The sequence below is a fragment of the Salvelinus namaycush genome, chromosome 4 (genome assembly GCF_016432855.1).
Source record: "Salvelinus namaycush isolate Seneca chromosome 4, SaNama_1.0, whole genome shotgun sequence".
NCBI lineage: Eukaryota > Metazoa > Chordata > Actinopteri > Salmoniformes > Salmonidae > Salvelinus > Salvelinus namaycush.
In genome coordinates this window covers 64,096,964-64,110,910 of record NC_052310.1, presented here as the reverse complement: position 1 = coordinate 64,110,910, position 13,947 = coordinate 64,096,964, and the positions used below count along the sequence as shown (strand labels likewise).

The 13,947-nt window shown below is 41.2% G+C and overlaps 1 protein-coding gene across 1 annotated transcript; it reads right to left on the bottom strand.

The window, feature by feature from the left end:
- Positions 1 to 9,109: 9,109 nt before the first annotated feature.
- On the bottom strand, positions 9,110 to 13,509 carry LOC120045957 (ligand-dependent corepressor-like). Its single transcript, XM_038990881.1, has 5 exons — positions 13,424 to 13,509; positions 12,850 to 13,176; positions 11,817 to 11,914; positions 11,203 to 11,264; positions 9,110 to 10,175 (listed from the first exon to the last, which is right to left on the bottom strand). Exons 2-5 carry the CDS (start codon positions 13,124 to 13,126, stop codon positions 9,110 to 9,112), a joined length of 1,503 nt encoding a protein of 500 aa, XP_038846809.1. The 5' UTR covers positions 13,127 to 13,176; positions 13,424 to 13,509.
- Positions 13,510 to 13,947: the final 438 nt, after the last annotated feature.

Sequence of the window (13,947 nt, the reverse complement as noted above, 5' to 3'; positions counted from 1 at the left end):
TCGGTTAATGTGATTGGATGTTAATTATTTGACTAGGCTACCTGTATTTCACATTGTGTTATTTCGCTGAACACTAGATGGTTTCATTATATATTTGGCAGTGAAACAAGGCTACTTAGGCCAGAAAAAAAGCCTCACCCGTTGGAAAATATAAATGGACTGTTTGAAAATGTGAAGAAAAAAAAGTGAATCACACTTTTTGGCGTACCCCCGACGGCATTGCGCTTACCCAGTTTAGGAACACCTGATCTATAGAATGAACGTGGAACCATTACAACAAACACTTTCAACACCTTTTAGTCCATGCCCCGGCGAATTGAGGCTGTACTCAGGGCAAAAGGGGGTGCAACTCAATATTAGGAAGGTGTTCCTAAAGTTTCGTACACAGTGCACATTCATCCACCATTTAGTGGCAAAACATTTTTAACTTTAACGTTTTTTAAAATACTACGCTAAAAGTGTTTTGGTTGAAAAAGACGACAGAGAATTCATTTTCACAATAACATTTATTAGAAGAATAGGTGATTTTGAAAAGTGATTATTTCGTCCAGTGAATGACCTGTTACAGCTGATCTCTTTTTCAAAATGGCGTTTTTTCCTTACAGGATACATTGAGTAAATTCTTACACATGCACAAAGACAATTAATCATTGGTGCCCCAGGTTCAATGCAACATACATAAAATCAAGATCATAACCACTTCACTTCAAAGATTACATAGCATATTTTATTAGTCAAGTTGTCAAAACAAAATTGCATTCAAAATTGGAAAATGTACTAGTGCAATCAAATTAACTTACTGATTAAGTCCTCTCTACTAGAAAGACAATTGACCATAGCCAAGAAGTTCTAATAGCATAGTACAAAAAGAAAAACATTCATAAATTACAGTAGAAAAATGTAAGTCTATTGAGTCTGCCAAACTGTAAATGGCAATTACTGAAATGAGGTCCAGTTAGATTTAGGTGTACCTGCTATCTGAGCATCTGACCACATAAACCAAACAAATAAAGAGTTTAATTTCATGTTTTTGCCTTGACTACTGAATTAGGTATTTCATATATGAAACCGAATTGCTTATAGGACACTAAAGCTGGAAATAAGATATGAAATATTTTCAATTTTATAATTTTTTCAAAAGTCCCTCAGTCCTCTATGTTTGAAGTGTAATGTCCCAAGCATTGCAAGTCATCCCAATTAGACCACAGCATAGGGCTAAAAAGGGCTGCTTTCAAACGTTTGAAAAGGAATAACTTGCTATTACAGACTCAATATAGTACAGTCTTAATCTAAAAGCTGTAGAGCTGTCAAACCAAAGATAAGTAGCAACATATAGGCTACCAAGCAGAGCTCTAGATCAGAAGGGCTTAGAGAGACGGAATAGAAAGGATTGCTCAAAGAGAACATCAACAAAATAAATCTTCCCAACAAACCACATAATTTAAAAAATAAATTATACATTGCACTTGCATTAGAATAATTGTGTTAATCGGAAGAGGTTTGACTAAACGCAGTGTCAATCTACACCAGTTGTTAAATTAGGCCTACCAAAATGGATGATTGATTGCATTTTTTTCTTCTCTTCAAGGATTCACATTTTCCACAGATGCTCAGAGAGTAGGTCCAAATGTATTCTGTTAAACAGTAGTTAATTATCAACGCAGTGTGATAACTATGGTGTCTGAGGCACTGTGGGCTGGAGACATAAATGCAGCTTAAAAAAACATGTTTGGCTAACATCTTACCTGAACTGAGTTTACATAGACATTCATTGCGTTTTAAAATGATAAAAAAATAAAAACTACAGAGATAAAATTGGATGTTTTGGCTCAAACACAGGACCACCTTAAGTCAAAGAATAATTGTGCAAAAAGCCAAAAAACAATCCACATGCGACTTTAAAGAACAGAGAGAAAAAAAAAAAGAAGCTAAACTGAAACAGCCACGGTTTAGCCTAAACTAGTATCTGATCCATTTTTGGTGTATGTTGGATTTTGTTTACAGGACTTCAAATCCCTGCTATGCCTAAGTGTATAGACAGTACCTGAAGGAGTGAGGGGTGTGTTTTGTCCCTGAGGGTTTCCATGTCTCTCCACTTTTCTTTCAAAATTGGGGAGTTAATATCTGACCACGATAATATGAATATGTACATGACAATTCACACGTGTTTTCTCAACAAAAAGGACGGGGGAGACGAGCAGAAATAGAGCAAGAGACAATGACAGCAACAACAGAAGGGACAGATATTTCACAAACACTTAAAAAATATATATATATGCACCCGTGTTATTTACCTTAGAATTCATAGAGGGAGTAAAAATGATTTAACAAACATTAAGAACACATGGTATATATATACACTATATATATATATACACAATGGGGAGAACAAGTATTTGATACACTGCCGATTTTGCAGGTTTTCCTACTTACAAAGCATGTAGAGGTCTGTAATTGTTATCATAGGTACACTTCAACTGTGAGAGACGGAATCTAAAACAAAAATCCAGAAAATCACATTGTATGATTAAGTAATTAATTTGCATTTTATTGCATGACATAAGTATTTGATTACCTATCAACCAGTAAGAATTCCGTCTCTCACAGACCTGTTAGTTTTTCTTTAAGAAGCCCTCCTGTTCTCCACTCATTACCTGTATTAACTGCACCTGTTTGAACTCGTTACCTGTATAAAAGACACCTGTCCACACACTCAATCAAACAGACTCCAACCTCTCCACAATGGCCAAGACCAGGGAGCTGTGTAAGGACATCAGGGATAAAATTGTAGACCTGCACAAGGCTGGGATGGGCTACAGGACAATAGGCAAGCAGCTTGGTGAGAAGGCAACAACTGTTGGCGCAATTATTAGAAAATGGAAGAAGTTCAAGATGACGGTCAATCACCCTCGGTCTGGGGCTCCATGCAAGATCTCACCTCATGGGGCATCAATGATCATGAGGAAGGTGAGGGATCAGCCCAGAACTACACGCCAGGACCTGGTCAATTACCCGCAGAGAGCTGGGACCACAGTCTCAAAGAAAACCATTAGTAACACACTACACCGTCATGGATTAAAATCCTGCAGCGCACGCAAGGTCCCCCTGCTCAAGCCAGCGCATGTCCAGGCCCATCTGAAGTTTGCCAATGACCATCTGGATGATCCAGAGGAGGAATGGGAGAAGGTCATGTGGTCTGATGAGACAAAAATAGAGCTTTTTGGTCTAAACTCCAATCGCCGTGTTTGGAGGAAGAAGAAGGATGAGTACAACCCCAAGAACACCATCCCAACCGTGAAGCATGGAGGTGGAAACATCATTCTTTGGGGATGCTTTTCTGCAAAGGGGACAGGACGACTGCACCGTATTGAGGGGAGGATGGATGGGGCCATGTATCGCGAGATCTTGGCCAACAACCTCCTTCCCTTAGTAAGAGCATTGAAGATGGGTCGTGGCTGGGTCTTCCAGCATGACAACGACCCGAAACACACAGCCAGGGCAACTAAGGAGTGGCTCCGTAAGAAGCATCTCAAGGTCCTGGAGTGGCCTAGCCAGTCTCCAGACCTGAACCCAATAGAAAATCTTTGGAGGGAGCTGAAAGTCCGTATTGCCCAGCGACAGCCCCAAAACCTGAAGGATCTGGAGAAGGTCTATATGGAGGAGTGGGCCAAAATCCCTGCTGCAGTGTGTGCAAACCTGGTCAAGAACTACAGGAAACGTATGATCTCTGTAATTTCAAACAAAGGTTTCTGTACCAAATATTACGTTCTGCTTTTCTGATGTATCAAATACTTATGTCATGCAATAAAATGCTAATTATTTACCTAAAAATCATACAATGTGATTTTCTGGATTTTTGTTTTAGATTCCATCTCTCACAGTTGAAGTGTACCTATGATAAGAATTACAGACCTCTACATGCTTTGTAAGTAGGAAAACCTGCAAAAATCGGCAGTATATCAAATACTTCTTCTCCCCACTGTATATATATATATATATATATATATGAGTTAGTTACACAAATCTTAAAGTAGGCCACTGTATAGATCATGGCCGGTTTTGACTAAGAATTCTAGTCTCCAAGTTTGTCTTATGTGACAATTTGCATTGCATACACTTCCGTGTTTTCAACGAATCCTTCACCTACAGGATTCAACCAATTCCACTTCACATAGCCAACAATACAAGACGTGCTGCCTTCAATCCACACACCGGCAATCATGCAAAATCTAATTCCTTCATACATTTTCCTAAATATAAAAAGGTATTTAAGTTTAAATGTCATCAGCAATTTCATTAATAGAAGTAGTTTTATACGTTCAAATATTACAGAACAGTAGTCTGCGCTCAGGAGTGCCATTGCTATTCAAATAAAAACTCTAAAAAGCAGACAAAGCTTTTACATTTACAACAACCCCAAACCCCACATTTTCAGTATACTATACACATACTGTATGTACACATCAGCACACTGTCTTTAATCAAAGGCCTTTTTGAAGACCGCTTTTACTATGGAAACCATAGACGTAACCTCGTCAACATCCAGTCAAAACAGAATGGAAAATGAGAAAGTAGTTTTGACATCTCAGCTGTACTTCCCTGAATCTGTGATTAGAGCTAAATATAACTCTACTATATACCAATAAGCAATATTTATTTGTATGTATACACACACAACTAGTTTTATATATGTATCTGTAAAATCTGTCTCTGAGTATAGTTTGGTAGAATTAGTGTTAAAACTGTTTACATTCAGGGCTATTTAAGTTACGAGAAGCAGCGTCCTCTCCTTAAATATGGCATGAGTCAAAGAACTACAACATCTATCATGTCAAGATAAATCTTCACATTGACTTGAAGGGTCTGCAAATCTTGAGTGTCATCAATGTGTTATTAAGTGTATAGGTTCGAATCAAATTTATGACTAATTGGGAGGAATGGCTACAAGATACTCAAAAACACAACATCAGTAGAAACATTTACCTAACATACAAAAACCAATCACCACGGTACATCTAAAACTTCCTCACCTTTAACATAGAGTCAAGCAGGGTGCACAAAACTTTTACGGAACCTTGAATTATTCACAAAAGGGTATAAATCCCAGTTCTTAATTTTCAGTAGTCTCATAGAACCGCCTTATCCAAGAACATTCTTGCTAATTTCAACCTTTACCAAGTTATTTTCAAGTCATCTCAAAACATCAATTATTCCGTAGCTGAATGGACCTGATAGGCCATGGACGGCAAATCACTAAACTGATGACAACAATAGCAAGATTATGGCATATATCTAAAGCAGCAAGTCAACAAATATCTAGCAGAGTTAAGCACATCAACCTGTACTGCAAGAGAGCTTTTGCCCATATCCCTGGCTTGTGTTTATGGGATGTTGCTACATCCGTACACCACTGCCTCAAAGTTGTATTTATTTGACAAGAGGGTCAGTCCTTTTCTAGAAATGAGGTAGTAGAAACCAACAGATTTGCTACTGTAGATGTGTTATTTCAACATTAAAGACATCACAGGTTCCATACGTGGTGTTAACACGAGTCTCACTTGTTTTGTATCATACAAGAACAGATAGCATGCAAAATGCTAATAAAAAAAAGAGCTGGAAAACTAAACCTGGAATTGTTTCTCTCCAAATAGTGTCATCTTGGATCATTATTTTGACTTAAAATGCCAATGTATTTTTTAAATGGCAGGCAATTACCTAGGACCAAGGCTCCATGGTAACCCAGAAAAGCCTTGCAACTCAAAAATGTTAGTTTACTCTGATTAAAGTAATTTACTTCACTTTTTTCTTTGTGGCCCGTCCGCTATTAAATGGACTCACCCTCAAAAACAAAAGATGCCAATTTGATTCATTTTTGATTACCAATTTCAATAAAATCAACTTTAAAAAAATGTATTGTAACTCCTGTGAAGCATATGCCTGGACCTGGGGGTTAACTATATATGGCTATTCATGTTGATCACAGTTAGTTTGCAAGGTCATCAAAAGATTCTGCATATAGACAGGTTAGCTGACGTCACAAAAACGATGCACGTGCGTCAATGGGGCAGAAGTCCGTTTCTTGTGATTCTGGATGGTCAGATAGCTAGCAACAATGACAATGACAAGAAGCTGCCATGTGGGGAATTCTACGTGGCTTGTTGTATCTTGTTATTGATACCACGTCTTGTTTTGAGGTGTTTTGACTCCACGTCTATGCTAATATGGCAAAAACTAGCTTGTTAGCTAACCAACATATAACAACGTATTTGAGAGACAAGTGCTCATTGTGCACATTTATTTATGTTTTCAATAAAGATTTGGGGGAGGAAATAGATCCCATGTTGTCAACAATCCTTTGATTCTATGCCAACCCTGCCGGTTTTGCTCCACGGTTGCGCACACATCAGTTTTGTTGCTAAACAACCCACCCATCTATATACAATGTACATTTAAAAGTAGGAATTAAATTCACGCCAATTAGTGGTCACCATCCTTATATCCACCTACAAGACTAAAGGACATGTCACCGAGATTCTGAAATGCTACATTGTCCTTTTTTAAACCTTTTATTTATTTATTTTTACCTGAAAAGGAGACTGTATGGCCAGCCTTGCCTGAGGAAAGTTCTTGTTTTCTGCATTTCATGTGATAGTGAAGTTTTAGGAATAATCTCTTTATTAAGAGTTTATAGCTATGTGTTCACTGTAGGCCGAAATACAACTTGATAAACCCACGTAATTCAAATGCTAGTGTAAATATCTAATTTACATCTAACCCATTTACGATTTACATGAATGTCGGCAATGTGTGTGGATCTCAAGTTAGGATTTTGGCCCAGTCTCAAAAATGCTGCATAAGAACTTACTGGGTTAAGAGTTAGAAGAAAAAAAACATCTTACTGTGTCTTGATCTATAAAGATTTCCAAGAACTGTACTAATAAAACCTGTCTGATGACAGTAATAAAGTACTGTAATATAAGCCTGATACAAGGACCATAGGGGCTTGATCCAACATTCTGGAATGTACTGAGGTATAACTGTTGATAGGGTGAGTAGTAGCATACATATACTCAGAGTAGTTTGGACAAATTCACAGCCAGACGCCATGTTGCTGCTCCCAAGCATTCTATTTACGATGAGCATTTGGATTCTAGTTCCGATTCTAGAATTAGGTAGGTAAACTTGGTGTACAATTCTGAGATTTCCATAAACAGTTATTGGTCGGTATTACCACGGAGGAACAAATATGGCGTCAGTGGAACTATGTGATGTCGTCAAAGAGCATCATGATGTTGAAACTGCAACGGACCATCTATGCTTCTGCATATTGTACACTTCTCCACATAATTTCCATAGTGTTATGTGCCACATGGTGAAAACCTGTTTGAGACTCAATTTACTGCATTGAAATAAGGTACTATAAAGCTGCAATCTAACATATGATCAGGAAAAGATAAATAAAATCATTCATTTTTGGAATAGAGTTAAGATAAAAAATAAAAGTTTAAGAATGAACATTTCCACCTGTCCCTTGTCTTTACCTTCTATTAAGTAGGGACAGTCATCCCTAGATGTAACGAGACTACCTGAAGTTTGTTGTGCTCAGATTCAAATTGAAAGATTAAAAAATGTCCAGAAGGCTCAAATGGTAAATAAATTCTATGGAGATCGGTTAAGGTAGGTTGTGAGAACACCTGAAAAGGTTGGTGCACATATCAGTCAATGGTAAGACGTCCCAAAAATGTCTGTTTGCGGATGTACAAACTAGATTTCCCCTTTTTCAGATGATACAAGAGGCATGGAAATAAGTAAGCTATATATCTATCAGAGAGGTATGTTTGTGTATAGATATCTAACATAGTATATACAGTTTTGATAAAGATCGAGATATGCATTCTGACAAGTACTGCAGCCCCACACAAACATTATCCTGAGTTGTGGTGAAGGCTACGAGTGAACACAAGTAACAAAATGTTCCATTCTTCCTACAACCGCAGAATGTGACATATCGGAGTGGTTGTAATCTGGCGTGCTTTTGGAGAGTTTAGTTCTGAGGTTTGGTTGGTAACTAAGAAGGTGGTGAAATTGTGGACAGGGGAATCTGTTCTCCCAACAAACAAACATACAAACTTTACATTAAGATATTCAGTAGTAGACAATGGTTGCATGAATCCTTGCAACCGCATATTCTTTTTGCTGCAGTTTGGTCTATTCAATCTCAGGTGTGCATTTGCAAAACAGTGACAGGGAAAGAGATTCTGTCCACCAGTGTTTGACTTCAATATCACAAAGTAAAATAATAAATAATAATTTCCTATTTATATAAAATATTAATAGGGAGTTTAAAATACAAACAAGCCTTGATTCTACATAACCAACAACATGTTGAGGGCTGAGCATGCATCATGCTAATGACCCAAACAAATACATTTTCTGGTGTCTCCAACCTGGGTGCTAAAGGTCTGCAGGCTTTTGTTTCAGCACAGCATTGGCACACGATACAGCTAATCACTTGCCCACCAAGGCCTTGTTTATATTGAACCAGGTGTCTTAGTGCTGGGCTAGAATAAGACCCCTACATCCTGTACTTCTCCAGGACATGGGTTGGAGACCGCTGGTCTAAGTGCTGTAATAACTGGGGTACTGCTTAGGATTATGTTGGCACCGTATCTAAAGCAGTGTTTTAGGTTGAACCGTTAAAATATTGTATTGTATAAAGGGCAGCACAATCATAAAAACTACCAAAACATTTCAAATACGGAGTGTTTTAAACAATGTCTAGGGATATTGGCAAGCTAAAAAGAGTTAAGAGACACTTTAGTGTCCGACTTGAACAGAACATAGTAGGCTTTATAAATATTTAAAAACAATTAAAGACCTAAGATGAATAGGTCAGATTGATTCAGAGGATTGATCAGAGTAAATATAAGTGCTTTTGGAATAAATCAACATACAAAACAGGTTATTTGTGTACTATAGACTCAGTCACTGCCACTGTCTGACAAATGCAAACGATTACCTGGTCTGGGTAAAAACATCTCATCATCGTCAACAAGTACTGCGTCATCAACAAGTACCTTGGCAGCAGAAAATGGGGATCCTAATAAAATCACTTGTCTGGTGAGAGGCCTGTGCCGAGCAGCTCCCTGCCATTTTCTCTGGGCACAGACTGTCTCCCCTCACACAGCGACTCCTGGGGGTCCAGAGGCGCATCCAGAGCTTCTTTGCCCTCTGGGGCCTCCGTACCCTCCAGTTCCTCCATGTGGCTCATCAGCTTCAGCTTCTTCTTGGGCGGGTGTTTCAGGGTGCCAAGGCGCTCCTTGACTTTATACTCCAGAGTGCTGTGAGGGATCCCATAGACGGTCTGAGCCTTGGACACGCTCATCTTCCCCCCCATAACCACTTCTATAGCTTCTTCTAGCAGCTCTGTGTTGTACTGACGGTATCTTCCCCTCTTCTTCCTCGGCTGCTTGTTGCAGAGGTCTGCCTCAGGGTCAGAGGTAGGGTACTGCCCCCCAGAGGCAGGGCGGTCTGCGTCAGATGAACCCCAGTACTCCCCATCTCTTACAGGCCCGTCCAGACCTCCACTGCTTCCCCGGCGACCGTGTTTGGGCAGGATGGACCTCAGCCTCTTCCCCAGGCTGTTCTCACAGTGGGGGTTAGGGAGGCTGTAGGAATCAGAGCTCAGAGAGCCCCAGGAGAGGTCCACCCCCAGGCCTCCTAGGCCTCGCACCTGGGGGATTTTGAGGTCAACGGGCGGGGAGTGAGAAAGGGAGAGCCCCTGGTCTCGCCGGGCCTCCTGGAGGATTGCCTTCCCACAGGAGGGGGACTTGAAGAGCCCCGCGGCCTCCAGCAGGCTCGGTAGGTCTTTGAGGTGGTCCCCGGCTCCGCTGTTGGCCCGGAGCTTCAAGAGGGCCCCGAAGTGAGTCTTGGAGGCCCAGGACGGAGAACCATACCTAGAGAGAGAGAGGTGGTCGAAGGGTCTGGAGGTCTGGTTCTGGTTGGGAGACAACTCGGTGTCGGAATCCTGGTTCACTTCCTGTTTGATGTGCGGCAAGAGACCGAGTGGCGAGGTGGGCTTTAAAGGGGCGGAGTGGCCGAAATTCTCCCTCCTCCTCCCATCCTGCAGGCTCCTCATAGGCAGCCCGGCCTGTCCGTCAGCTCTCAGGGAACGCCTGATTGGATGGAAGGAAATTTGGTGTAAGCAGAGCTTGCACAGTGCTTTATTCTTTCTCTCTCTAGGGGAAGATGGGTTGGGGAAGGGAGGATGTTGGCCACTCCTTTATTGGATGATCTTGCTTAGGTAACATCACTTTATCTTGCTTAGGTTAAAAACAAAATGTTTTTAATATGTGTGTGCTCCTTTTAAGAACAAAAAAAGCCTCAAGTTTGGGAATTAGTTTATTTGGGTTGTTTGTTTTGGCTTTGCATTTATTCTTTTTATTTACAAATTATGCGTCAGTCAACATAACAATAATAAATGTAAAAAAGGATATGCAGGGCAAAGAAATGAAATCCAAAGAAAAATTGAAAACATAAGAAAGAGAAATGTGTCCAGCCCTGTCCAGATAGGGCAGGAGAGGGAGGAGAGGGCAATGCAGTAAAGCAGTCTGGCATTTAATAGCAGAGCAGGAGTACTGTTACCAAATGACTAATGCTATTGTATAGCCCTTAGCGAGTGACGTTACCACTGAACAAGCACAGCAATAAAAGAGTAAGCCATCAGTATGGGATGTTATAGGGCTCCTTATTTCACATAAACCCTCACAATATCAACCTGACAGAAATATTGTTACTGTAAGAAAACATCTGAAATACTTATCTGCAAGGTTAACACAAACAAGGCACTTACACACAGTACTGTTATGTGTGATAGAAAAATCATCAGATCTTATTGATTGGAAATTCTCACATTAAATTCATGGGTGATTAATTAATTAGTGATACGGCAATTTGTGAGGAAAGGCCATAATCACGGACAAATAGAAGAGTGCCCTTTTCAAAACTGCCGCTAGAGTTGTAAGACAATATCATATTATGACTTGACAGGCGTCTGCTCTTCACACTTTAAATATTCCCTCCACCTCCGACCAGTTGCCATTTCAACTTTGAATATCAAATCAAAGATGGGGCTGCATGAGGGGATATATAGAGTGATAGATACTAGATCTGTGGATCTCTGCATTGAGTACAGAGCTGTACGTTCTGAACGAGAGCACAAGCAGCTTGATTCCCTCCCCCTCCTCCTCAAGAGAGGGGTGCAGCTAGAGGGCAGAGCAACTGGCGCTAAATTAATCAATTTCATTGCGCCCTGTTCCATTTCAAATGCACTAATGTCCATACCACGGCGTGATGATATCACGAGGAATGGCCCTCAGGCAAAATAGAGAGTTCACTGGATTAAAGATTCAAATTCTTTTTTCAGTTTGAAATGAAGGCTTGGTCAATGTAAATCATTGAACATGATGTTGTGTAATTAATAGAATAGGAAGCTCTATTGGTTAGGGGTTTATTTCACTTATTTCTTCAATCCATTGGAATATTAACTACATTTTATTGTGTATTTAAGGAATTAATAATGTTGTTTCCTGATACCAAAGAATCTCCTTCAAGATGCACATGTGAAATCACTTTAAAATGTTGTCACACAGTCTAATCAACCTGCACAGGCTGGAGCTGTCCAGGACCAGGGTTGGTGACAATCCTTTCAGGACCTCCTACCTGTAGTTAGAAACTTTTGTTTGGACAGATTGGAGAGTTTGTTGTGGTAAAGCCCTACAGAAAGTAGAAAGAGGTGACAGGAAAAATCGGTCTTACCCTCTGAGAGTGGACATCTGGGAAAGGTGAGGGCTGTGGTGCGATGACATGCTGCTTCTGGCCCGTTCCTTTTTGAGTGACAGGTCCAAGACTCCATCTATGGACAGGACATAAGGGTTAGTAACTTAGAAAGCAAGAGCCATTCTGTCAGGTGTGCACATAGAGAGGACTCATCTTTGTATATGTGCCATTATAGCAGCTGTGACAGCATGGGCTACACCATTGAGGCCATCTTCATTTTAAAATAGTCAATTTTCTTCACGATTGGCTGATCCCTCCTTATGACCCAGTTGGACATGACTACAACAGGGTCATCAGGAGGGATCAGCCAATGAAGTTGGAAGTCCCAACCAGTTGACTACATTAAAATGGTGGAAGCCCTCAATGACACTGCTCATGCAAATACGGCCTTTTGGCCACTAGAGGCCTCTATCATTCTCTATGGGTGTGCAGGATTTGTGCTATACAGTAGGGTAATGAATCTGCTGATTCTGGTACCTTGTACTGCAGGCTGTGGCAGCATCCTCTTGACAGTGAGGAACAGGTTAATTTATATCTACTACCAGACCTAGTGCGTCTGCTGGTTCAGTGTAAGCCCAGACCTAGTGCGTCTGCTGGTTCAGTGTAATACCAGACCTAGTGCGTCTGCTGGTTCAGTGTAATACCAGACCTAGTGCGTCTGCTGGTTCAGTGTAATACCAGACCTAGTGCGTCTGCTGGTTCAGTGTAATACCAGACCTAGTGCGTCTGCTGGTTCAGTGTAATACCAGACCTAGTGCGTCTGCTGGTTCAGTGTAATACCAGACCTAGTGCGTCTGCTGGTTCAGTGTAATACCAGACCTAGTGCGTCTGCTGGTTCAGTGTAATACCAGACCTAGTGCGTCTGCTGGTTCAGTGTAATACCAGACCTAGTGCGTCTGCTGGTTCAGTGTAATACCAGACCTAGTGCGTCTGCTGGTTCAGTGTAATACCAGACCTAGTGCGTCTGCTGGTTCAGTGTAATACCAGACCTAGTGCGTCTGCTGGTTTTACCTTGTTCTACAGGCTGTGGCGGAAGCTTTTTGACAGTGAGGTCGAGAGGCGAGTCCTGGTCGGCCATAAGCAGCTTGGAGAGGACAGGGTTCTGGCTGGGTACGGAGGATGTCGCAGTACCACCAAGGCTGGCAGCAGGGGGCAGCGAGGGGGGAGGTGGCAGGCTTTGATCTGAGTGGGCCTGGGTAGCAGGGCTGGGGGCAGAGGGGACGTCCTGAGAAGAGGAGCTGTTTTTTGAGGTATATTCGGCAGCAAACTGGCGGATCATCCTCTGCATTATCTCCCGAGCCACTACTGGAATGTGCAGGTCCGAGAAGCTGGGGACATCTGAGGGAGGGAGGGGGGAAAATAATATCACAAAGATATCTGTAGAGACGGTTGACCCTTAGCCCGTGAGCAGAAGCTCTCTCAACCATAGTTACATTTGATAAAACTGTTGCTAAGAACACATAAGGCCCACTTCCAGACATAGACTATTCCTGCTAGAATTTCAATATACAATCTTACAGAAATGGTTGTAACACAAGCACACAGGATGTGGTATGTAACAAACACTGTTCTTGTAAAGACCTACCTTTTTTGTAGAGGACTGCACTGAGGAATTCCTCAGCTTGTTTCTCGAGTCTGTTGATCTTAATCTGGTCTTTGACCAGCAGGGGTTTAGCCCCACTCTCCAACCCCTGGTTGCTCAGGCCAACTAAGTGCTCCTGGGAGAAGAGAGAAACACAGCTAAGTGATGGAGAAACAACGAATAGCACCGTCACTGCAGAAGTGGGAACATGTGGTGTATGGTAGACCCTTACAAATATATAAATACCGTTGCTGCACGAGTGTGACGTGACAAGTGAATAGCATCATCTTGTTAGAGGGGTTTGGAAAAAACAAGAGTATCCGAAGAGCACCGGTAATCATCTTCATTATACAGACCCCTACACAGCGCTCATACCTTTTGATCTCAGGAAAGCTTAACGAATAATTATGTGTCAGATTTGTCACAGAGCAAACTAAAGATGTGCTGTATTGGTTAAGACCTCAGCATGCTTCAGTTCAGCTGGCAACTAGCAGAGTGCTCGCATACTCCCTTAAAAGACCGTCGCA

Excerpts from the sequence above, each read along its gene's own strand:
- LOC120045957 (XM_038990881.1), bottom strand. The coding sequence starts at position 13,126 with ATGCAGAGGATGATCCGCCAGTTTGCTGCCGAATATACCTCAAAAAAC. Across the intron at positions 11,915-12,849 it reads GCCACAGCCTGTAGAACAAG|ATGGAGTCTTGGACCTGTCA; the intron begins GTAAAACCAGCA and ends TCCTGTCCATAG. Across the intron at positions 10,176-11,202 it reads CTTGTGCTCTCGTTCAGAAC|GCGTTCCCTGAGAGCTGACG; the intron begins GTACAGCTCTGT and ends CCATCCAATCAG.